The sequence below is a fragment of the Danio aesculapii genome, chromosome 5, assembly GCF_903798145.1.
Source record: "Danio aesculapii chromosome 5, fDanAes4.1, whole genome shotgun sequence".
Lineage (NCBI taxonomy): Eukaryota > Metazoa > Chordata > Actinopteri > Cypriniformes > Danionidae > Danio > Danio aesculapii.
In genome coordinates, this window is record NC_079439.1 from 38,175,140 (window position 1) to 38,195,802 (window position 20,663).

The window sequence follows — 20,663 nt, forward strand, 5'->3', positions numbered from 1 at the left end:
TAAATGAAATAGACGCACACAGCACATATTCACATATTTCTCTAAATGTCGTTCTTATCAACATGCATGGATGCTTGTTATTATTATAGTAGTAATAGGTAATAGTAGAGGTATTTCCTACTCTTTTTTTACATCTAAGCTCAGAAAGGCAGCTTAAGCATGTATATATTTGGACATAAAATCACGTTCAGTGTTCTGTGTGTTACGCGCACACAAGTATGAGGCTGCAGTTCACTTAACAGCCACTGGTGTCACTAATAACAAGATATTTTTAAAGGGACAGTTCACCCAAAAATGAACATTTTCTCACTATGAACTCACCCTCAAGCGGTTCCAAACATTTACAAGTTTCTTTCTTCTATTAAAAATAAAATGAGATATTTTCAAAAAAGCTGAAAACCTTTAACCATTGACTTCCATAGTATGGAAAACAGATACTATGGAAGTCAATAGTTACAGGTTTCCAGCTTTCTTCAAAATAGTTTTTTTGTGTGTTTAAGAGATAAAAGAAACTCATAAAGGGTTTCAACAATGGTAAGTAAATAATGACAGAATTAACAAATTTTAGGGTGAACTATCCCTTAAATTCTCCTTATAGTTCCTTTTAAACCAATCTATTATTACACATAACAATAATAACACACTTAATTGCACATAATGAATGTTCTTTGTGTCTTTATCCAGCATGCGTCTCTGGTGGCGAGTCGTTCAGAGAAGGGGACGAATGTGTCGAGTCGCTCACTGGGTGCGAGATGTCGTAACTCCATGGCGTCTTACTCAGATGAGCTACCACACATCGGAAACTACCGGCTCCTTAAAACCATCGGCAAGGGCAACTTTGCTAAAGTCAAACTGGCCCGCCACATCCTCACAGGCAAAGAGGTGAGAACAAACGACTGCTCAAGAGGGAGTTTACATAAGTAAAACCAGTAACGTTTGATAAGATGTAAGCACAGGAGCTCCTGTATTACATCTCATAATCATCAGAACATATGTGAGCTTGGTGTATTTTTAAAGTGGTCCAACTGAAGTGTGAAGTTTTCCACACCCACGTTTGCTTTTTATAAACCCAAGCTGATATAGTGTGATTTTTAGATGAACTTCTTAGTGGGCAGCAGAGAGGTTTGATAATCAGACAAATATAGAACGTGATGATTAAAGTATCATGTTGGAATTCAGCTTTTAAAATGTTTAAAGCAGTGGTCTTAAACTCAATTCCTGGAGGGCCACAGCTCTGCAGATTTTAGCTCCATCCACCTCCAACTCACACTTACTAAGTAGTCTCTGATTTCTAGTAGTTTTGAACACCTTGATTAGTTGAATCAGCTTGATTAAGGTTGGAGCAAATCTGTGCAGAGCTGCGGCCCTCCAGGAATTGAGTTTGAGACCTTTTGTTTAAGGGGATAGTTCACCCAAAATTCTGTTATCATTTACTTATTCTCCACTTGATTCAAACCTGTTTGAGTTTCTTTCTTCTGTTAAACACAAAGGAAGATATACTTAAAATATTGGGAAAAGGTTACATAATATTATAGTATTTTGTGTTCCTAGTATGGATGTACATTTTTCAACATTCAGAATATCTTGTTTCGTGCTCAACAGAAGAGTGAAGTTCATAAACGTTTAGAACTACTTGAGTGTGAGTGAAATACTGAGAAAATGATCATTTTTGGGTGAACTATCCCTTTAAAGTTCTAGATTTAATAAAGTAGTTTATAAACTCTTGCACAAATAATGTGTGGCAGGAGCCACGTGTACGCTTATGACAGCAGTGTTTAAATGCAGAATAGAGTCCCCACAAAATGATGATTGTTTGTTTATGGAAAACACTCACCACTCCTAGACTCGTAATGGCTGACACAACTATAGTAGCATTGTGGCTATAAACCGGTAACACAGATGCTCACATTTTGTGCTCTCTTTTTGACCAAATATATATTAGTGACCATATTTTTAAAAAAGAATCCCCATGTTTTGTTTATTGTGTTTAAGCTGCTAGTAACAGCATGTGCTCTGTCTGAACTGCACAATATGAGTTGCCCCTGGACCACATGGCTGGTGGGAGCAGCTACGGCAGACAGACTGGCATGAGAAATTGCGAATGAGTCAAGACACATGGCTCTGTCTCTGACTAGCGCCACACAAGAAGAAAAGAGACATAGATACAGTTCAAATGACATCACTGCATTAACAACTAGATTTACAGTTCACTTCTGTACACAAACACGTTCATTTAATACTTTTGGTCACACTTTATGTTAAGTGGCCTTAACTACTATGTACTTGGATAAAAAAATGCAATTTACAAATTGTGTCCCAATTGGACTGCACACTTATAGTACTATTGAGGTGGGATGTTGGTCAGTTTAGGTACAGATTTTGGTAATGTGGGCTGGTTTATGGGTGGTTTAATGTGTAATGGATGGGTCAACTGTTAATATAACAGAAATTGATTATATATGTCATTTTTAAATGATAAATACAATGTAAAAAACATGGATGCACATTATAAGTGTATTGTACCAAACAATTAATTTAGATGTAAGAACATTGCAGTTAATGCCACTTGATTTAAACAGACTATAACTTTGGTTATCACCACTTGGTTGTAGGTGGTTTATGCCGCTGTGACGACTCCTGATAAATAAGGGATTAAGCCGAAGGAGAATGAATGAATAAATGAATGCCCATTCAGATCAAGGGTACTTCCTCAGATTATTGAGCTAAATTAATTGTAAATACATCTTCCAAAAAACAAAATATACATTTTACATTTGCACATTGTTTATGAATATTATGTATGACGACTATAAATGTATTGGCTATAGACACAGCAGAGATTTTAGAATAGCTGAGTGATGGAAAAGGGAGTTTGACACTAACCAGAACTCACATAAAAAGAAATGTTTTAGCAATTTATTGTAAAGTATATTATAGTGTATATGTTACAGTATTTACAAGACCTAATTCAATACTTTAGAATATTAGCTGCAGTATAAAATTGTATGATACTGTAGCATTCATTAACATGGTTAGCAAATAAGCTGTAATACACACTTTAGTAAGCTTAGAATTTTACTAGGATAAAATCTGATGTGTTGTAGTATAATATTGTAGTTTGTTTATATTACTATAGTTGTATTACCACAGCAACTCTAGAATTGTCACAACATATTAATTTACGTACTTTACTATAGTATGGATTAAAAACGTAAGGTAAAAACATTTACTGTAAATGACTATAGGATTTCTTTCATGTGGGTATGACTTTGTTTCTATAATATTGTTATGCTATTTTCCTATTTTTCCTTCTGTAATATTCTAATAATGAAGTCAGACGTTTAAACTACTGTTTTGAAGACTGGTAAAGTTTTTTTTTTTTTAAGAAATAGTTTTATTCAGCAATTTTATTCAAAATGGAAGGTAAAGACATGCTTACAGCTTCCAATAAAACATGAAGCTGCACAATGTTTTCAACATTAATAAAAAAAAGGAAATATTAGAGAATCAGAATATTGTAATGATTTCTGGAGGATCGTATCAAACTCAAGACTACAGTAAGGGTGCTGAAAACTCAGCTTTGCTATCACAAGAATAAATTACAAATTTTAATATGTTTAAATAGAAAACTGTTTCTCAATTTTACTGTTTTTACAATAGTAAAGTTTACAAAAGTAAATGTGGCATTGTTGAGGATAACAGACATTTGTATTTAATAATATTACAGACATGCTCTAAAATCTAGTCCCTTCAATCAACGCTCCACGTTTTGTTTGTCAATGAGCTCCTCTAGAGTTAAATACTTGAGTTTTACCATTTTTTAATCCATTCAGTCGATCTCCAGGTCTGGCATGGAGTAGTGTCTGCAGGCTGCAAGACGGGGGCGTAACACAAAGTTGTGTAACATGAACTTTAGAGGCATAATTTGAAGTTATTGAGACCTACATGTCAAAACTATGTTGTCAGCAAGATTGCGCTGTACATCAGTTATAACACCTACTTCACACCTAAACCCAAAACCCAACCATCACATTTATTAACGTTTATACCTACCACAACCCTAAACTCAACCATCACTGTTATTGACGTCTACACCTTCCTCAAACCTTAACCCAACCATCATAGTTATTAATGTCTAAACCTTTAGAGGGAGATGGGGAGGGTCAGAAGTCAGCAAGTGGAGTTGCATGGTGGAGTTGGTGAATGAATGAATAACAATATATCAAATGAATAGGTTGTGGATAAATTTGGAGAAAACACATGTAAACATTTGCTATAAATGTTCTCTGGACAGTATTTCCACCATCTTGCCAAAAACATCTCGTTGTGACATCTCGCATGGTTCAATGGGATCTTGATAACTGCAAGTTACGCCTCTCTAACTTACTACAAGTGATGCCCCTTCATGTTACGCCCCCGTCTTAAAGTCCGCAGACAGATCCACTCACTGACAGGAGCACTTTTAGCTTAGCTTAGCATAGATCATTGAGTCAGACTAGACCGTTAGCATCTCACATGAAAAAAAATGAAAATTTCAATAATTTTCATATTTAAAGCTTGACTCTTTTGTACTTACACTAAGAATGATGAAAAATAAAAAGTTGCTGTTTTCTAAGACAATATGACTAGGAACTATATTCTGTTGCAATTATTAAGGAAGTTTTCTACTGTACCATGGCTGCAGCAGGTGCAGTGATATTACACAGCTCTTGAAAATAATCCCTAGCAAGGAAACTACATAACAGTGTTGCTTAATATCATTGTAGAATTGGGCCTGGTAAAATTTACCTATTTCAAAAGAGTTTTGCTTTAAACCATTAGATTTTAATTAAAGCATCTGCTAATGAATGTCAAAAGACACTATGTCAGTAAATAAGCCAGAAACTTGATTGCTCGGGATTAAATTTGATATAAAAGCCATGGAAATGTCTTGAAGCTGAAATCACAAATTGTGCTTTGTGTCTTTAGGTTGCAATAAAGATTATTGACAAGACTCAGTTGAACCCAACCAGCCTACAAAAGGTAAGAGCGTGTATTTAAATGTGTTTTAGTCATGTTCTACTGCCGTATTGCCAAACAATGTCATTCTAACACATTTAGTCCAAAATATCCTCCAGTGTCTAGAAAATCCATGCATGCATTTTGAGCTCCTAAAGCCGAACAGGGTATTTATAAATGTAAGTATGTTGATCTAGGAGAGTGTGCTGCACTTGGAAGTATTGCAGTAATGTGTGTCTGTGTTGAGTCTGCGCTCTCTCTCTTCTGTACGCCAGTGACTCATCTGTCTCATAATTATCTCCGGCCCTCATTCCTCCCACTGAAACCCACCGCTCCAACACTGCTCTCAGTTTGAGCATACATCAAGATTTATATTGATTATTTACAAACCTGTGCTTGATATGCTTCTGGCTTTGAACAATCCTGTTTTCACTCATCTGAATGGCTTGTTACATTAAATTAGGTCTTAACACAGCCCCCGTTGTGTGTTTGACTATAGTGGCTTCATCACTGGACCTCACTGATTTTTATATAGACAATCTTTTTAGTTAACCATTAGTGTTATAGGGTGGGTGATATATATGGCAATAAATATAATTGTTTTCAGGAAAATCATGATTTTAGCATAATTCTTTGTGATGCAAACTATTTTGCAAGTAGTCTGAGCAGTACAGCCAGTTACACCGTCTCTTAAAAACACGTGATGTGATGTTGCGATGTGATAAAAGGTATATTTCCCATGTTAAACTGAGGTTTTATTAGGGCTGGGCGATTAATCGAAAAGTAATCGAAATCAACATTCAGAACCTATAATCAATCTAATACTTTCCCTACCACAAGTGGAGTCACATGACCCCGCTCTGTTTACACTTCTGCGTCGAGTGCAGCGTATGGTCTGGCGCAGCCTTCACGTGGTCCCAGACCCCTCGCCGTGACTGACACAGACGCTGACCTCTCAAAAAATGTAACTACACGTCGTGATGACACAGCATAAGCCATGTGATTGGTCAGCTTGGTAGCATTGACGAGTGAGCATTGACGAAGAGAAGGCAAAAAAATCAAATAAATAAATAAAATTAGTTTTAATTGAGATAAAAAGTTAAAGTAATCGAGATTTTAGGCCATATCACACAGCTCTAGTTTTTATCCTAACCATCTGAGATGGTGATGGGCGAAATGTCTGTTTTAGAAATGATTCTTATTTTTGTGACGTCGCGGCAGAACAACAGCACACACTACTATGACAATGATCGCCTCAGGTTGTATGTTCATTTTGTGATAAATGCTACCAATGTGAGTTCAAATACCATTTTACGTGACATTTATTGCCATATTACTGAAAGCAGTATAACTAGCAAACAGTTTGAATAATCAGTAACCTATTAATAATGTTAAAGAGGTTTAATATGTATTATTAGATTAAAAGCCTTAACCATTTCATTGGGAGTGCAGTGGCTAATATTTAAAGGTTTTTGTCATGTCGCATTACGTTTAATGTAGATGGACAAATTGCTTGTCGTGTTTTATTAGGACACAGTGTAAGAAAAACAAAGCTTTACTAGGTAACATTAAATAAAAAAGAATGGAATAAAAAAAGAATGGTAGACAAATTTGTCAAAGAGAAAATCTTAATAGAAAATGGGCTGGGCCGATAAACGATATTATATCGAATCGCAATAAAATTTATATCAGTAACAATGATAAGCTCTGGACTTTTTTACTCTATATTGATCTATGAGCCAATCACACAGCAGAAATGTGCAACAATAAGAATCTAGAAGTGTTTTGTTATTGGAAAACATGTTATTGTTTTGTTACTGCCAAAAAGAATCAGCCATCAAAAACAGGTTATGCTATTCAAAGGACCCTCTAATTTGTGGATTCAGTCATTGTTGGGATACTTTTTTAAGTCTGGAAGCATTAACAACTGATATCGAAATATATATCGTTATTGTTCAATATGGAAATGTATTAATTGGGATTGCATTTTTGCCATATTGCCCAGCCCTAATAGATAATACAAAGAACATTGCAAATACACATAATACACAAATCAAAAAAACAGTGGTTTACTGTTTGTACAAGTACAGTAGGTGCATTTAGCAGTAACATTTAAGAATTTGAATGAACAAATTTAAAAAGAATTTTGTTGTTTTTTTTTTTATATTATAGGGGTAGTTGAACCAAAAATGAATATGCTGTCATTGTTTACTCAGCGGTCTTTATGATTTTCCATAGTATTTTTCCTTGTACAGCCACCTTCTGTTTGATCACCCGTATTCTTCAGTACAGTACAGTATACAGTACAGTATATCTTCTTTTGCATTTAGCACAAGGAAAAAATGAATACAGATTTGGCTATCAATGTCAGAGGGAAAAATACTGGAAGAATTAACATTTTTGGATGAATTTTGCCTTGAGGACAAGCAGCAGCTTGTTTAAATGGTTTGTCGTCGCTTTAAGATCTTCACACAATCGTTGTGCATCCATTTGTCTTTTAACTGTTACTGTTACTTTAGATCTAATAACCAAATATGTTTACAGGTATATGTAAATCTTGTGTGTTTTGACAGTTTTAGCTCAATCAGATCTAAAAGATAAACAAGCTGTTTAACAAACTTCATGCGCCCTATCATACACTCAGCGCAAGACGTGTATGCCGCGATGTATTGCTATTTTCAGGCCAGCCCTAATTTTCCCATTTTCTGCCACGTGGTTTAAATAGCAAATCTATTTGAGCCACTTTGTGGACCCATGAGTCTGCCGGTCTAGAAAAGAGGTGTGTTAAAGAGCATTGCAGGTGATCTGTTTAACTGTTTTCTTAATTGCTAGTCCGTCATGTAAATAGCAAATGTGCCATGGTGCGATGCAACTGACTCTTAAAGGGAATGTGAGATGAGACTCTGATTGGTTTAAAGCACATTATTCTCAAAACACACCCATAACTCACGTAGAGAATAAGCACAACCCTGTTAGACCATGCGCCATGGTGCAAACCATATTTTTCCATCCTTAAAATAGCAAAAGTGAAATCAGACATGCCCTTAATGTTTTTGTGCCATGCTCTTTAGACTTTGTGCCTAGATCTTTAAAATAGAGCCTCATAGGGTGTGCGTTCACTCTGTGACTCTTCGGGTATATATGTGCGCTAAAAAAAGTGCGTGTGCAGCATGCAAAAGAATTTTTTTTAACACGTGCAACTAACATCCTTTTGTCATTATGACAGTGTTCCTGCAGGTCATTGAGTTTCTGGAATATCATGAAATTTTAAAAGGTCTATTCCAGACATTGAGAGTCAGCATTTAAGAAAAAAAGGTTCCTATTCATGGAATATCAGGGATTTTTATTTGTCACTTTTAAATATTAGTTTCCATTTATCAAAATGTCATTGTTCTATACTGTATTTTTTTCTATTCAATTGTTTTCATGCTTATTGTTTCTGTGTGGAGTTTGCATTTTCTCCCCACGTATGTGTTGGTTTCCTTCGGGTGCTCCAGTTTCCCCCACAAGTCCAAGACATGTGGTATAGGTGAATTGGGTAAGCTAAATTGTCCGTAGTGTATGAGTGTGAATAAGTGTGTATGGATGTTTCCCAGAGATGGGTTGCAGCTGGAAGGGCATTCGCTGCGTAAAACATGTGCTGGATGAGTTGGCGGTTCATTCCGCTGTGGCGACCCCAGATTAATAAAAGGACTAAGCTGAAAAGAAAATGAATGAATGTTTTCATGCTTATTGTTATAGTTAGTCAATTTTCAGCTCCATTTTATTCCTTTCACGCTCATCAGTTGGCAGTCACTGAAGTCAAATGCAGTCACAAGACTCTACCTGTTAACCAAGCTAAACATGCCAGAATAATATAAATTTGAAGAGCTTTGGCTTCAAAATGGCCACTTCAGAGACTGGGTGTTCAAAAGTAGACAACTGAAAAGCTAAGTGTAAAGTTACAAAATCTACAATCAAGCTATTACTTTGCAAACTTTGCAGTCACCCAAACATTAAAATTATTCATTGTTATTCTCATGTTGGCTATTAAAACCATTCAAAATTATATTCAAACATAAACTATTTTAATAATTTGATTATTTTAACATGTTATTTTATTAATATTGAGCATAGATGTAATGGAACATCATCTTTTTAGTCAGTGAAGGTCAGGGAATTTGATATCTTGCTTAAATTGGGAACCCTGCTATGAATAAGTGCAGTATCCTGGCTGTGAGTATAACACTTCCACAAGACTAACATTTGTTAATCTAGTTAGTATTTGATTTGAATGTATTTCGTCTTGTTTACTGAGAAAGAGGTGCCAGAATTGCCATGGATACAATGAGTTGAAGCATAATATTATGATATTTCTTCAAAAGCAGGTTATGGAGACATTATCGTCATATTGCACACTCCACCCACTCCTAATTGGTGTGTAAGTTTAGTATTTTTTAGTATTCACACCTAACGGCAGGGTGACATATCATAATCAAATCTGCGCTGCGTTCTTTTATTTAGGCCAGAGGATCCATTGCTTCATTGACTATAGTTTTTCCTCCATTTCTCATCAGACAGAGTTTGGATTTCTTGGCACTGTCACCTTTGGTGTGATTAGTTCAACATTGGCTCATTTTGAAAACGTAGCCCTATATACATTTCTGCAGATTACGAATTATGTAGCCAGACGTATGTATGGCTACATTTCGTCTTTAAAATGAACACTACGGGGCGGTATGACGCCATTTCTTTTCTCGCTCACCAGCTGACCGCTTTCCTCCGTATGGACTGCTTTTCCGATGTTCAGTTAGCTCGATATGTACGTCAGTAGACTTGAGACGCAGAGAGAAGTTGACAGCGGGTAAGACAAAACCTAAAAAATAAAATAAATAAGTAAATAACAGGGTGAAAATGTGGTAATCTGAAAATGTGGTAAAAATCAGGCGAGGGCTTTTTTTCTGGATTGCATTTAAAACACTGCTGTTGGGTTTAGGGACGTGAGTGGGTGTGTCAATCTGTGCTTTTTAAAACACTATTGGTTGGGTTTAGGGAAGTTAGAGGGTGAAGAGATTAGTCGGTTGGTCAGTTAGTAAATCAGTCGACATTGGCCTCTGGTTAACACGAGAACAGTAGGCGCGAATAGCACTTGCGGGAGAAATTCAAGATCTCAGAAAGCGGACACAGCGGCCTCTCGTGCATTCGCAAAAACAAAAACTGAAAAAAATCGTAGCTCCTGGGACGTATTTTGCTCTCTCCAGAAATGTATATAGGGGTACGTAATCAGAATGAACCTGCCTTGGATTAGTTCAGATCTTAAAGACGGTTAATATTCAGTAATAACATCGAATGAATTTTACTCAATTGGATTTACAAAATATTGACCTGAAATAAGGTAAATAATGACAGTATTGGTCTTGTTATTATAAATTTGCATTATTTAATCTTTCATTTCCTGTTTAATTCTGTGAAGCCTCTTTGAAACGACCTCTGTTGTATAAAACGCTATAAAATAATGAAGATGAATTGACTGTATTGCTGTGCACGGTTGAGTGATGTTCATTTTAATCCAGGGTCTTTTGACTTATTGCCCTTTCACTTTAAATCTGGCCACAGGAAATCTTGTTTTCAAAGTGCATCATTTGTTTGTGCGCTTAGTGTATGTGTTGGAGAGGAGAGGTCGACAGCTGCGCTTCTCCACAGGCTCAGAACATCCCACTGTGATTCAATCCCGGCTCTGTAACACACACACACACACAAACACACACACACACACAGTTAACTGTACGCAAACTGTAAACCACCCTTATTGCGAATAAGTCACGTTTGGCTTTTTGAGCACTCATATGGTTGAAATGAGCTGTTATAGTAATGCTGGAATCACTGTTTACTGGAGCATTTGTCATTTTGTGTGTGTGTCCTGTCACGTTCAGTGTTTGCTTTTTAGTATTACAGGGAGAAAGGCTCAGAGATTTTGTCTTGTTTGCATGATATAAGTGTTCATATGATTTACATGTTGTTTACATTTATGTATGTTCATTAAATAAATAAAAACTAATAAAATATTTTACATGTCACACTAAAGCATTCATTTAGATTTATTTGTTGTTTAAAAAAAATCTCTGATCTTAAGTTGTATTTCTAGTTGCTGGTTACATTTTTAAAAATTTCAGTTGGCTAAAAGATTTCTTCATATTGCTTTTAATGCATTTCTTAAAGGGGTGGTCTAGAGTGTATTTTTAAGGCTTGGTTGTGTTTATAAGATTCAATGCAAGGTGTGCTCATGTTTCATTTGTAGAAAATCTCGTTATTTTTTCATATATCTTACTTTGATTATATACTGCTACTCAGCTAACATGAAAACGACTGTCATTTTCCTAGTTCCTCTGAAAGGCGTGCCCTTTGGAGGCCCAAATACAGAAACAGAAGAAGCTCTGTGGAAATAGAAGCATTTGGACGGCATTTTAGCTTTCTCTGCTATAACATTACAGTGCCTCTGGCCAAGCCCCTTTGCTGCACGGGGTGTATGCGCATGGTGAATGCGCGTAACCTGAAGCGTTTGTGATCTCACTAGCCCGGATGTATTTTATTTTGTAGTTCCCAAACTTCGTTCACTGTAGGCTTTGCTAAGCTAACTCTGTAAAAGATGTCTCCCTTTGCATTGAACTTTGAGTGTATTACATTCAGAGATGTTGTTTATGTTCACACATCAACTAAAGTTTTAAATATGATATCTCTTTAAATAAGCATTAATATTTGCAAAGAAGTGTGTGCATTTCACAAAACAATTTATAACAGCACAACACTTAAACACGTAAACAGAATGTACCTCAGCTCAATTTAGAGCTTCACGGCAAAGGCTGTCAATACTTATATACATGTGATTTTTCAGGTTTTTTATTTTTAATAAATTTACAACAATTAAAAAAAAAATTTTCACGTTGTCATTATGGGGTATTGTGTGTAGAATTTTGAGGAAATAAACTTATTTAATGCATTTTGGAATAAGGCTGTAACATAAAAAAAGGGGAAAAAGTGAAGGGCTATCAATACTTTCCGGATGCACTGTATATCAAAAGGGAATTTAAATAACATCACTAAAGAAATTCAAGAAGTTTGCATAAGAGGATGCCTTGTGTTGAAGAAATCCTTCAAATGTTGTCCTTTTGTCATTTTGAGAACGAGGTAATACAATAAAAAAGACAACACTAATGCCATTATGAATGGACAAGCCTCTGTAAGCCTTTTATAGCATTATATATATATATATATAAATATATGAATAAATAAAATTCTGATATGATTGACAAGATTAGATGTCCAAGCTCCTAAGGATTTGATTAAAATCTGCCTTTGATTTAATATGTTACATTTTTAACTGTGTGTATATGTGCCTACAGAGATTACAGTGAATTAAAGAAATGAGGGATGTATGAATGCTTCTGAATTACTGAACATACTTCTGTGTGATGTATTATGGGACATATGCAGATTGGTGCAGGGGCTTTTCCACAGCAACAAGAATGACATTTTGAGTTCTTCTTGCAGATGGAGCGAGAACAAAATTCAAGTTTACAGTTACTATATAGGGCGACACGGTGGCTCAGTGGTCAGCACTGTCACCTCACAGCAAGAAGGTCGCTGGTTCGAGTCCTGACTGGGCCAGTTGGCATTTCTGTGTGGGGTTTGCATGTTCTCCCCGCGTTGCCGTGGTTGTTCCTCCGGGTGCTCTGGTTTTCCCTACAGTCCAAAGACATGCACTATAGATAAATTGAATAAACTAAATTGGCTGTAATTTATGTGTGTAAATGAGTGTGTATATATGTTTCCCAGTCATGGGTTGCGGCTGGAAGGCCATCCGATGTGTAAAACATATACTGGATAAGTTGGTGGTTCATTCTGCTGTGGCGACCTCTGATTAATAAAGGGACTAAGCTGAAGGAAAATTAATGAATGTGAAATTATCTGAAATTTCTGTCCTGCATTTCTATCAACATGAGTGAACTGAGCTGAACGATGATGTTGGTTTTGACTTGCTAAAGCTGCTTTTTAGCAGTTTGCAACATTGATTGTGCTACTTTCTTTCTTGGAAACAAAGTGATTTAAAACACCATAAAAAGAATGGTGACACAACAGTATGGCTTTAGGTTGATGATGATGATGATGATGATGATAAGAACATCTATTTATTTTAGCATTAGTTTATATGCCATTGCCGTCTAGTTTTTCATACCCACTGAAGATTCATTCTGTAATGTTGTTTCCTCTTTCTTTCTGTTTTTGCAGCTGTTTAGAGAGGTGCGGATCATGAAGACCCTGCATCACCCAAACATTGGTAAGAAACACTCAAATGCGTGTGCATTTCTAACAAATACTTGGTAGTATAATGAACTAAAGTTATTTAAATGTAAACTTTCTCAAGGTATTTATTAGGGCTGTGCAATATGGGCAAAAGAAACCCATCACTATTTTCTTGAGCAATATTGCGATTTCGATATTAATCATAATTTTGACACACAAAATATTTTACAGAGTGAATCTAAAAATAAAAAATCACCCAGTAAAGGTGTAACAAATTGTCTTTACAACAGACCTATGGCAAAACAAATAAATAGACTACCAGATGTGTGTGTGTGTGTGTGTGCGCCGTCAAACACAAGTAGGCTCCCATATTCTGTTTGACCATGGCAGAAGTAGTTGCGTGTACTTTTGCACGTGTCCACAGATTTTTTTTGTCATGCATAGGGCAGGCTTGCGTGCAAATTGAGAATTCCCCTGCGTGCAAATTGCGTGCAAATTGAGAATTCCATGCGCACCGAGTTGAAAACATCAATACTTTCAGAATGCTGCAAGCGCACCGTGAAGCACGTAACAAGAATTGAGCGATCAGCTTCTGTACTTTATTTAGAATACACACATTTCGGTAGAATAATTACCTCAGACAAACACAGAACACACAAACACCCAGTACTTTTTAATTGTCTCCATAAATAAAACTTGTATCAGAGCTGCAGCAATATTTTGTTAGTTTGTCATCCTTTGAGAAAACGGTTGATGGGTGCAGAGCAACGACAAAAGAGCGCGAGCACAAATCGCATTGAATGCTGAAGCAAGCGACGCACCTCGCGCTTTCCACATGCTTTTAGACGCGATATGTGACTGACAGGTCTTACAAATGACCTGATTCGGCGATACATCAGCCTTCCTCTATTCAAAGTAATCCCACACCATAGATGTTGACTTTTTTTGGGCACCAAGTCCTCCTGTGTTGAACTCGTCATCTCTGTTTGTGCAGGCTATTTGTCTCCTGTTCTTACGCTCTGGTTAGGCATGCTGCATTATGATTGGTTCAGATAGCATACTGTGGGAAAATGGTGCTGTAAGGTGATTAATCGCACAGCCCTTGTATTTAATGACAGAGACTTTTATATATTACAGTGCAACTCTTTGAGGTTATCGAAACAGAGAAGACGCTTTATCTTGTGATGGAATATGCAAGTGGAGGTGAGCTCTTAAGTCTGGAGTATAACATTGTGTAACTTTTTATATACTGCTGTGGCTGAGTAAATGTGCTGTGTGATGTGAGGCGTGCCCTCATTATAGGGTGTTTATTTGTCTTTCTAAAGGTGCAACGCAATGCAAATATACTTTTGATACTCATGTGCAACTGTGATATTTAGGGGAGTCTTCATGTGTGCTTTGGTTTTTAGGTGAGGTGTTTGATTATCTGGTGTCTCATGGGAGAATGAAAGAAATAGAGGCTAGAGCCAAATTCAGACAGGTGAGACATTTACAGGTTTAAAAATCAAAGAATTGACCAGGATGACCTTCTGGTTTACAGTTTCAACTGCAGGTTGTGTTTTAACAAGGTTATGTTAATTGATATTGTTTTTAGATTGTGTCAGCCGTTCACTACTGTCATCAGAAGAATATAGTTCACAGAGATCTGAAGGTATGGAAAAAAAAAGAAAAAAAATTATATATGGTTGTTGTTGTTGTTGTTGTTGTTGTTATTATTATTATTATTATTGTTAATGTTGTTGTATATTAATTATTTTATTTTATAATTTGGTTTCTTTTGCTTTCCACTAAAAGTTTTTAAACATCACTAACAAAATGTGCATGTGACTGTGTAAGAGAATATCAATCATGGATCAGAACTCCATTAAATCCTGTTGAGTTTTATGCTTTAATAAATGAATTGATGAGCTGTCATTTCAAATGAACTGTCCTTTTTTCTTTCTCTTTATTTGTCTCTCCTTCCCACAGTTACACTTTAATTCTTTGTTTCTGTCCTTCACTCTTTCTCTCTTTGTAGGCAGAGAATTTGCTGTTGGATGCAGATTCCAACATAAAGATAGCAGACTTTGGCTTTAGTAATGAGTTTACATTGGGGAATAAGTTGGACACTTTCTGCGGTTCCCCGCCTTACGCTGCTCCAGAGCTGTTCCAAGGCAAAAAGTACGACGGGCCAGAGGTAGACATCTGGAGCCTAGGGGTCATCCTGTACACGCTGGTCAGCGGATCTCTTCCTTTTGATGGACAGAACCTCAAGGTACAGCAGCTCTGTTACTACACCTACTATCATCCAATTAAGCCACTGCACACAGTATTGACTGGGGTCAGGGGAAGAGGCCATACAATATGGGAGGATGGAAGAATCCATATGCTTGTATTAACCTGTGGTTGTGACATTGAGTTGATGAATTTAATTCAATCAAAATTTTTATTATTATTTATTATGTTTGAAACTTTGAACAGTTTCTGATGGCGATATTATGAAATATTTGTACAGATAAAATAAATGTCCTAATACAGTTGAAGTTAGAATTGTTAGCCCCCCTGTTTTTTTTTTCTCCCAATTTCTGTTTAACGGAGAGCACACATTTCTAATCATAATAGTTTTAATAACTCTTTTCTAATAACTGATTTATTTTATCTTTGCCATGATGACAGTAAATAATATTTGACTAGCTATACAGCTTAAAGTGACATTTAAAGGCTTAACTAGGTTAATTAGCTTAACTAGGCAGGTTAGGGTAATTAGGCAAGTTATTGTATAATGATGGTTTGTTCTGTAGACTATCGAAAAAATATATAGCTTAAAAGGGGTTAATAATTTTGACCTTTTATTCTAGCCGAAATAAAACAAAGACTTTCTCCAGAAGAAAAAATATTATCAGACATACTGTGAAAATTTTCTTGCTCTGTTAAACATCATTTGGGAAACATAAAAAAATCAAAAATCAAAAAAAAAAAATCAAAGGGGGGCTAATAATTCTGACTTCAACTGTAGGTTTTAACACTAGAGCGCTCGAGGCAGCCATTTTGACGCTTTTTAAATTTTGTAATGTAATAGATGCAATAATGTAATAATAATAAATGTAATAATGCTTTATTATAAAACCTATATAACTATAGTATTCTGACTTTTTCTAAATGTGTGTGTGTATATCAAATTCCAACAATGTTATTTTATTAAAATTACAAAACACAAGAGTTCTGAGTTTCAACCTTGAATGGCTATAGCAATCAAACTGACTGCATGCATTTCCGCTTCCGCTACTTTTGCCCATGCCTTTGAATGTGCATGGCTCTGTTGCCTAGTAACCTTTTGCTATCAGAAAATTTTGTTTTTGACACACTTCAGAAATGTCTTTCAGTAAAGTCTAGATAGAATAGGCGACCGGCCGGAAGTGCGATATGCACATCAATATAGCAGCATTTTTTATGACACTGTATAAAAATAATTCATATTTTTACAGTACTGTGATGGTTGGGTTTAGGGTTGTGGTGGGGTAGGCATTAAAAATTACAGTTTATTGGGCAATTTAATAGATGGCATAAATAATACTCAGTACAACTACTGTTTTTACATTACTGTGACGGTTGGGTTTAGGGTTGGAGTGGGGGTAGACGTTAATAAAATACAATAAATGGGAAATTTAATAAACAATATAAATAATTCTCATTAACTTCCGGCCGCAACCATATCCGATCTATCAACAACAATGTCTTTCAAACTTTCAAAAGCATCTTGAGGTATGCACTCGTACACAATTACAACAATAAAAATAAAAAAAAAATAAAAATTGTTGTGTGTCACTGTGGTATTTCTAGCATACCTAGTTATAGAATTCTGGTAATTCCAGTGTTAAAATGTAGAAAAATTGCTTAAATTAAATCCACATGCAGTAATTAGCAGGGGCTTAAGAAAAACGGTGAACATGGCTTATATTGTATGCTTTTAGGTGGACCACAAACCAACAAACCATATCAGTCTAATCTGAGACCTTTAACAGACGTAATGTAGATGAGCAAACACCCCAATAAATGTCCTCCAGGTGTAAAAACATACATCAAATAGACGTCTCGGTAGCTATTTTTCCATCCACCTGCTTTTATGCGCATTTTGGATATGCGCATAAAAAAACGGTTCATGGGAACGCCAATATGCGCATAAATATAAAAGCGAGTAAAAAATGTGTATGCATAACTGAGGAGGATAAACTTTATATTCGATAAGAAAAAATGTGCATAAACTACGATGGACAAACTTTTACCGAACAAATAGCAGTATCCGCATTAAAAAAGTTATGTGATTTTGTTATAGAGATCATGTGATGATAAAAATGTGTGTGAATGGACAAACCAGCAGGCTGAGCACATTGTAAAACATCTGAAATGTTGTTTTGGTCATTCTAAAATGGCTTAACCACTTCAGTATTAGTGTTATTATATTATTAATTACCTCCAGACCTGTCAGGAGCGTCTGTGCTCCATGTCTCACACCTTCAAACGCCATCACACATTCATTGCGTGTCGGCATTTGTCTTCCAAGACGTAATTTATAAATGAAGAAAAGATTCATACAGCTTCTCCGACCGCAGCAAATTCCATTTTTTTTACTGTTGATATTGGGCACCAATTGATCAGGAAGTGACTATTTTGTTCTCTTTGACTCATTGGATGGAAACGCTGCTTTATTTGTGTAATTTTTATGCAATATTCCGGTTTTGCAGATAAATTTAATTCACATTTTTGATGGAAACGTATCAGCACATGTGCTATCAGGGCTGTGTAATGTAACTGCATATTGGCATGTAGATGACTTTAGGTTATGACTCTAATGAAACATTTTTGAGTGTTTGGAGCATTTAGGACATTGTATGCCTATTTGAGTAACTTATTATTAATGAGCTACCTGTTTCATGTCGAAACATCAAACTTTGTTAGGTCTTTCAACTAAAATGTATCCCTAAAGCATACATTGCAAAAGCCTTTAGATAAGACATACCGAATATGATGTTAAAATAAAAAAAATTGCAACACAAGTTAAAAGTGTCTGACATCCAGTTGGGTAGTTTTGTATCAAGACATTTCTTTGTATTGATTTGGATGCTGTGCACATACATAAATTCACTCTACAACCCTAAACCCTGGATATGACACTAGAAAGATGATGATGGCTATAAAGTCTTAGAATATACAGTACAGCATGCATTTGCTGGAAGTCATTTCATTTGTCCACTGGAATGTGTACATGAGTTTTTTTTTTGTTTATCCTTCGAAAAGCAGTGTACATTTTATTTATGTTACGTGTTTTACTTTTAGTTAAGTTATTTAAAAAAAGACACACTCATTTGTGTTAGTCTCACTGTTTGCTGGTGCCTGTGTGTTTTCCAGGAGCTGCGTGAGCGAGTGTTGAGGGGGAAGTACCGTGTGCCCTTCTACATGTCCACAGACTGTGAGGGGATTCTGCGCAGGTTTCTTGTGCTCAATCCCAGCAAACGTTGCACTCTAGAGGTGCCTACATTCACATACATAAATACACTCTACAACCCCAAACCCAGAATATGACTCCAGAAACCGAATGATGACTGTAAAGTCTTAGAATGTACTGCATGAATTAGCTGGAAGTCATTTAAAACTATTTGTGTGCAATTTGAGTTATAAAGTCAATCAGCTAACTGGCTGAACTGGTAACATTGTGTAATCTGGATGCTGATATTTTCTCCACAGCAAGTGATGAAGGATAAATGGATGAATGCAGGGCATGATGGCGATGAGTTAAAGCCACACATTGAGCCGACTGAAGACTACAGTGACGCCAACCGCATTGGTAAGCAGTAGGAAATTGAAGTGTTTTAATGTCTGTTTGACTTCACTTACTGTCTTATTATCTTGATGTATTAAATCTATACTTAGACTTATTGTGGCTGGAAAATGTCATTGTGTTGTCATGGATTTCTCTGCCTCTTCAGAGATTATGGTCGGGATGGGTTTCACTACAGAGGAGATTAAGGACTCTTTACTCAATCAGAAATATAATGAAGTCACAGCGACATATCTACTGTTGGGCCTGAAGACTGAGGTAATGCATCTGTAAATGTCAGATGTGCAGATATAGTCAGTAATATGTTATATCATGACGATTAAAATGCATTATGTTGTTTTAGCTATCTATTAGGGGTGTATTGATTCACAAAATTCATGGGTCAGTGGCGTCACTGGTTGGTAACTTTTCAATAGACTCTTTTCACATTTCCGGGTTTCTCAGTAGGGGAAGGCACCATAGCTGGGTAAATTTAGAGCGCAGTGAATGGGTGAGAACATCAAATAACTTTTTACAGTCCCATTTGCTGAAATAATAAAAGAACAAAGCCACGATGGTGTTATCAAGACTTTCAGAAAAAGGAAAATAATTGTGTGAGACTGATGACAGCAGCCAGAGGAGAGAATAACGTCATATTTACTCTTGCCCCCTAGACGCTACATTAGAAACACTTCGCATAAGCGGTCATTCGTTTTTTTGTAATTTGACTCAAAGATAATATAATACATACATAAATACATATAAATGTACATACATTTTTAAAAAATCTGAATATTAAAAACTTTAGAGGATTTAAGATTATGATGACTGTTAAACGTGTCATAACAGTCTTATGAAAAGGGTCCATACAGCAAAATGAAGTTTCCTTATTTTTACTTTTTTTATCTATTGAAATAATCATTCATTCATTCATTTTCTTTTCGGCTTAGTCCCTTTATTAATCTGGGGTTGCCACAGTGGAATGAACCGCCAACTTATCCAGCACATGTTTTACGCAGCCGATGCCCTTCCAGCTGCAACCCATCACTGGGAAACAACCAGAAACACCCATTCACACTCATACACTACGGACAATTTTAGCTTACCAATTCACGTGTACCGCATGTCTTCGGACTGTGGGGGAAACCGGAGCACTCGGAGGAAACCCACTCAAACGCGGGGAGAACATGCAAACTCCACACAGAAATGATAAAAGTCCCAGCCAAGGCTCGAACCAGCGACCTTCTTGCTGTGAGGCGACAGCACTACCTACTGCTCCACCGCGTCGCTCTATTGAAATAATATTTAATCTTTTTTTTGAACAATGATGGAGCTGTACTTGACCCATCTGTGGTGTCTTCTTAGCAGCATATAAAACAAAAACTGCTCCTTATTAAAAAGAAATGTAACATTGTATTACTTATGAACAAATGCAAAGAAAATGACTACATTCTGTATATATGGATCACAGTGTGTGTTTTTACTCGGTGCCCACATTTTCTGTGGACAGCACAGATCTGCTTGATGTGAAAGTGTCACCTGCAGTGGAAAACAGCCTCTGGCTATTGGGACAAAGGCACAGGCAGGAATT

At 36.2% G+C, this 20,663-nt stretch overlaps 1 protein-coding gene across 4 annotated transcripts in view; it reads left to right on the forward strand.

The window, feature by feature from the left end:
* The window catches only part of mark4a (MAP/microtubule affinity-regulating kinase 4a), a 49,144-nt gene that overhangs the window by 6,598 nt on the left and 21,883 nt on the right, over positions 1-20,663 (forward strand). For all 4 annotated transcript variants that reach the window (XM_056458120.1, XM_056458121.1, XM_056458122.1 and 1 more), the window contains exons 2-11: positions 685-882; positions 4,969-5,022; positions 13,264-13,312; positions 14,416-14,481; positions 14,688-14,758; positions 14,873-14,929; positions 15,296-15,532; positions 18,664-18,783; positions 19,000-19,099; positions 19,242-19,351. In XM_056458120.1, the coding sequence (XP_056314095.1) occupies positions 685-882; positions 4,969-5,022; positions 13,264-13,312; positions 14,416-14,481; positions 14,688-14,758; positions 14,873-14,929; positions 15,296-15,532; positions 18,664-18,783; positions 19,000-19,099; positions 19,242-19,351 (1,062 nt within the window). The remainder of the gene's footprint in view (positions 1-684; positions 883-4,968; positions 5,023-13,263; positions 13,313-14,415; positions 14,482-14,687; positions 14,759-14,872; positions 14,930-15,295; positions 15,533-18,663; positions 18,784-18,999; positions 19,100-19,241; positions 19,352-20,663) is intronic.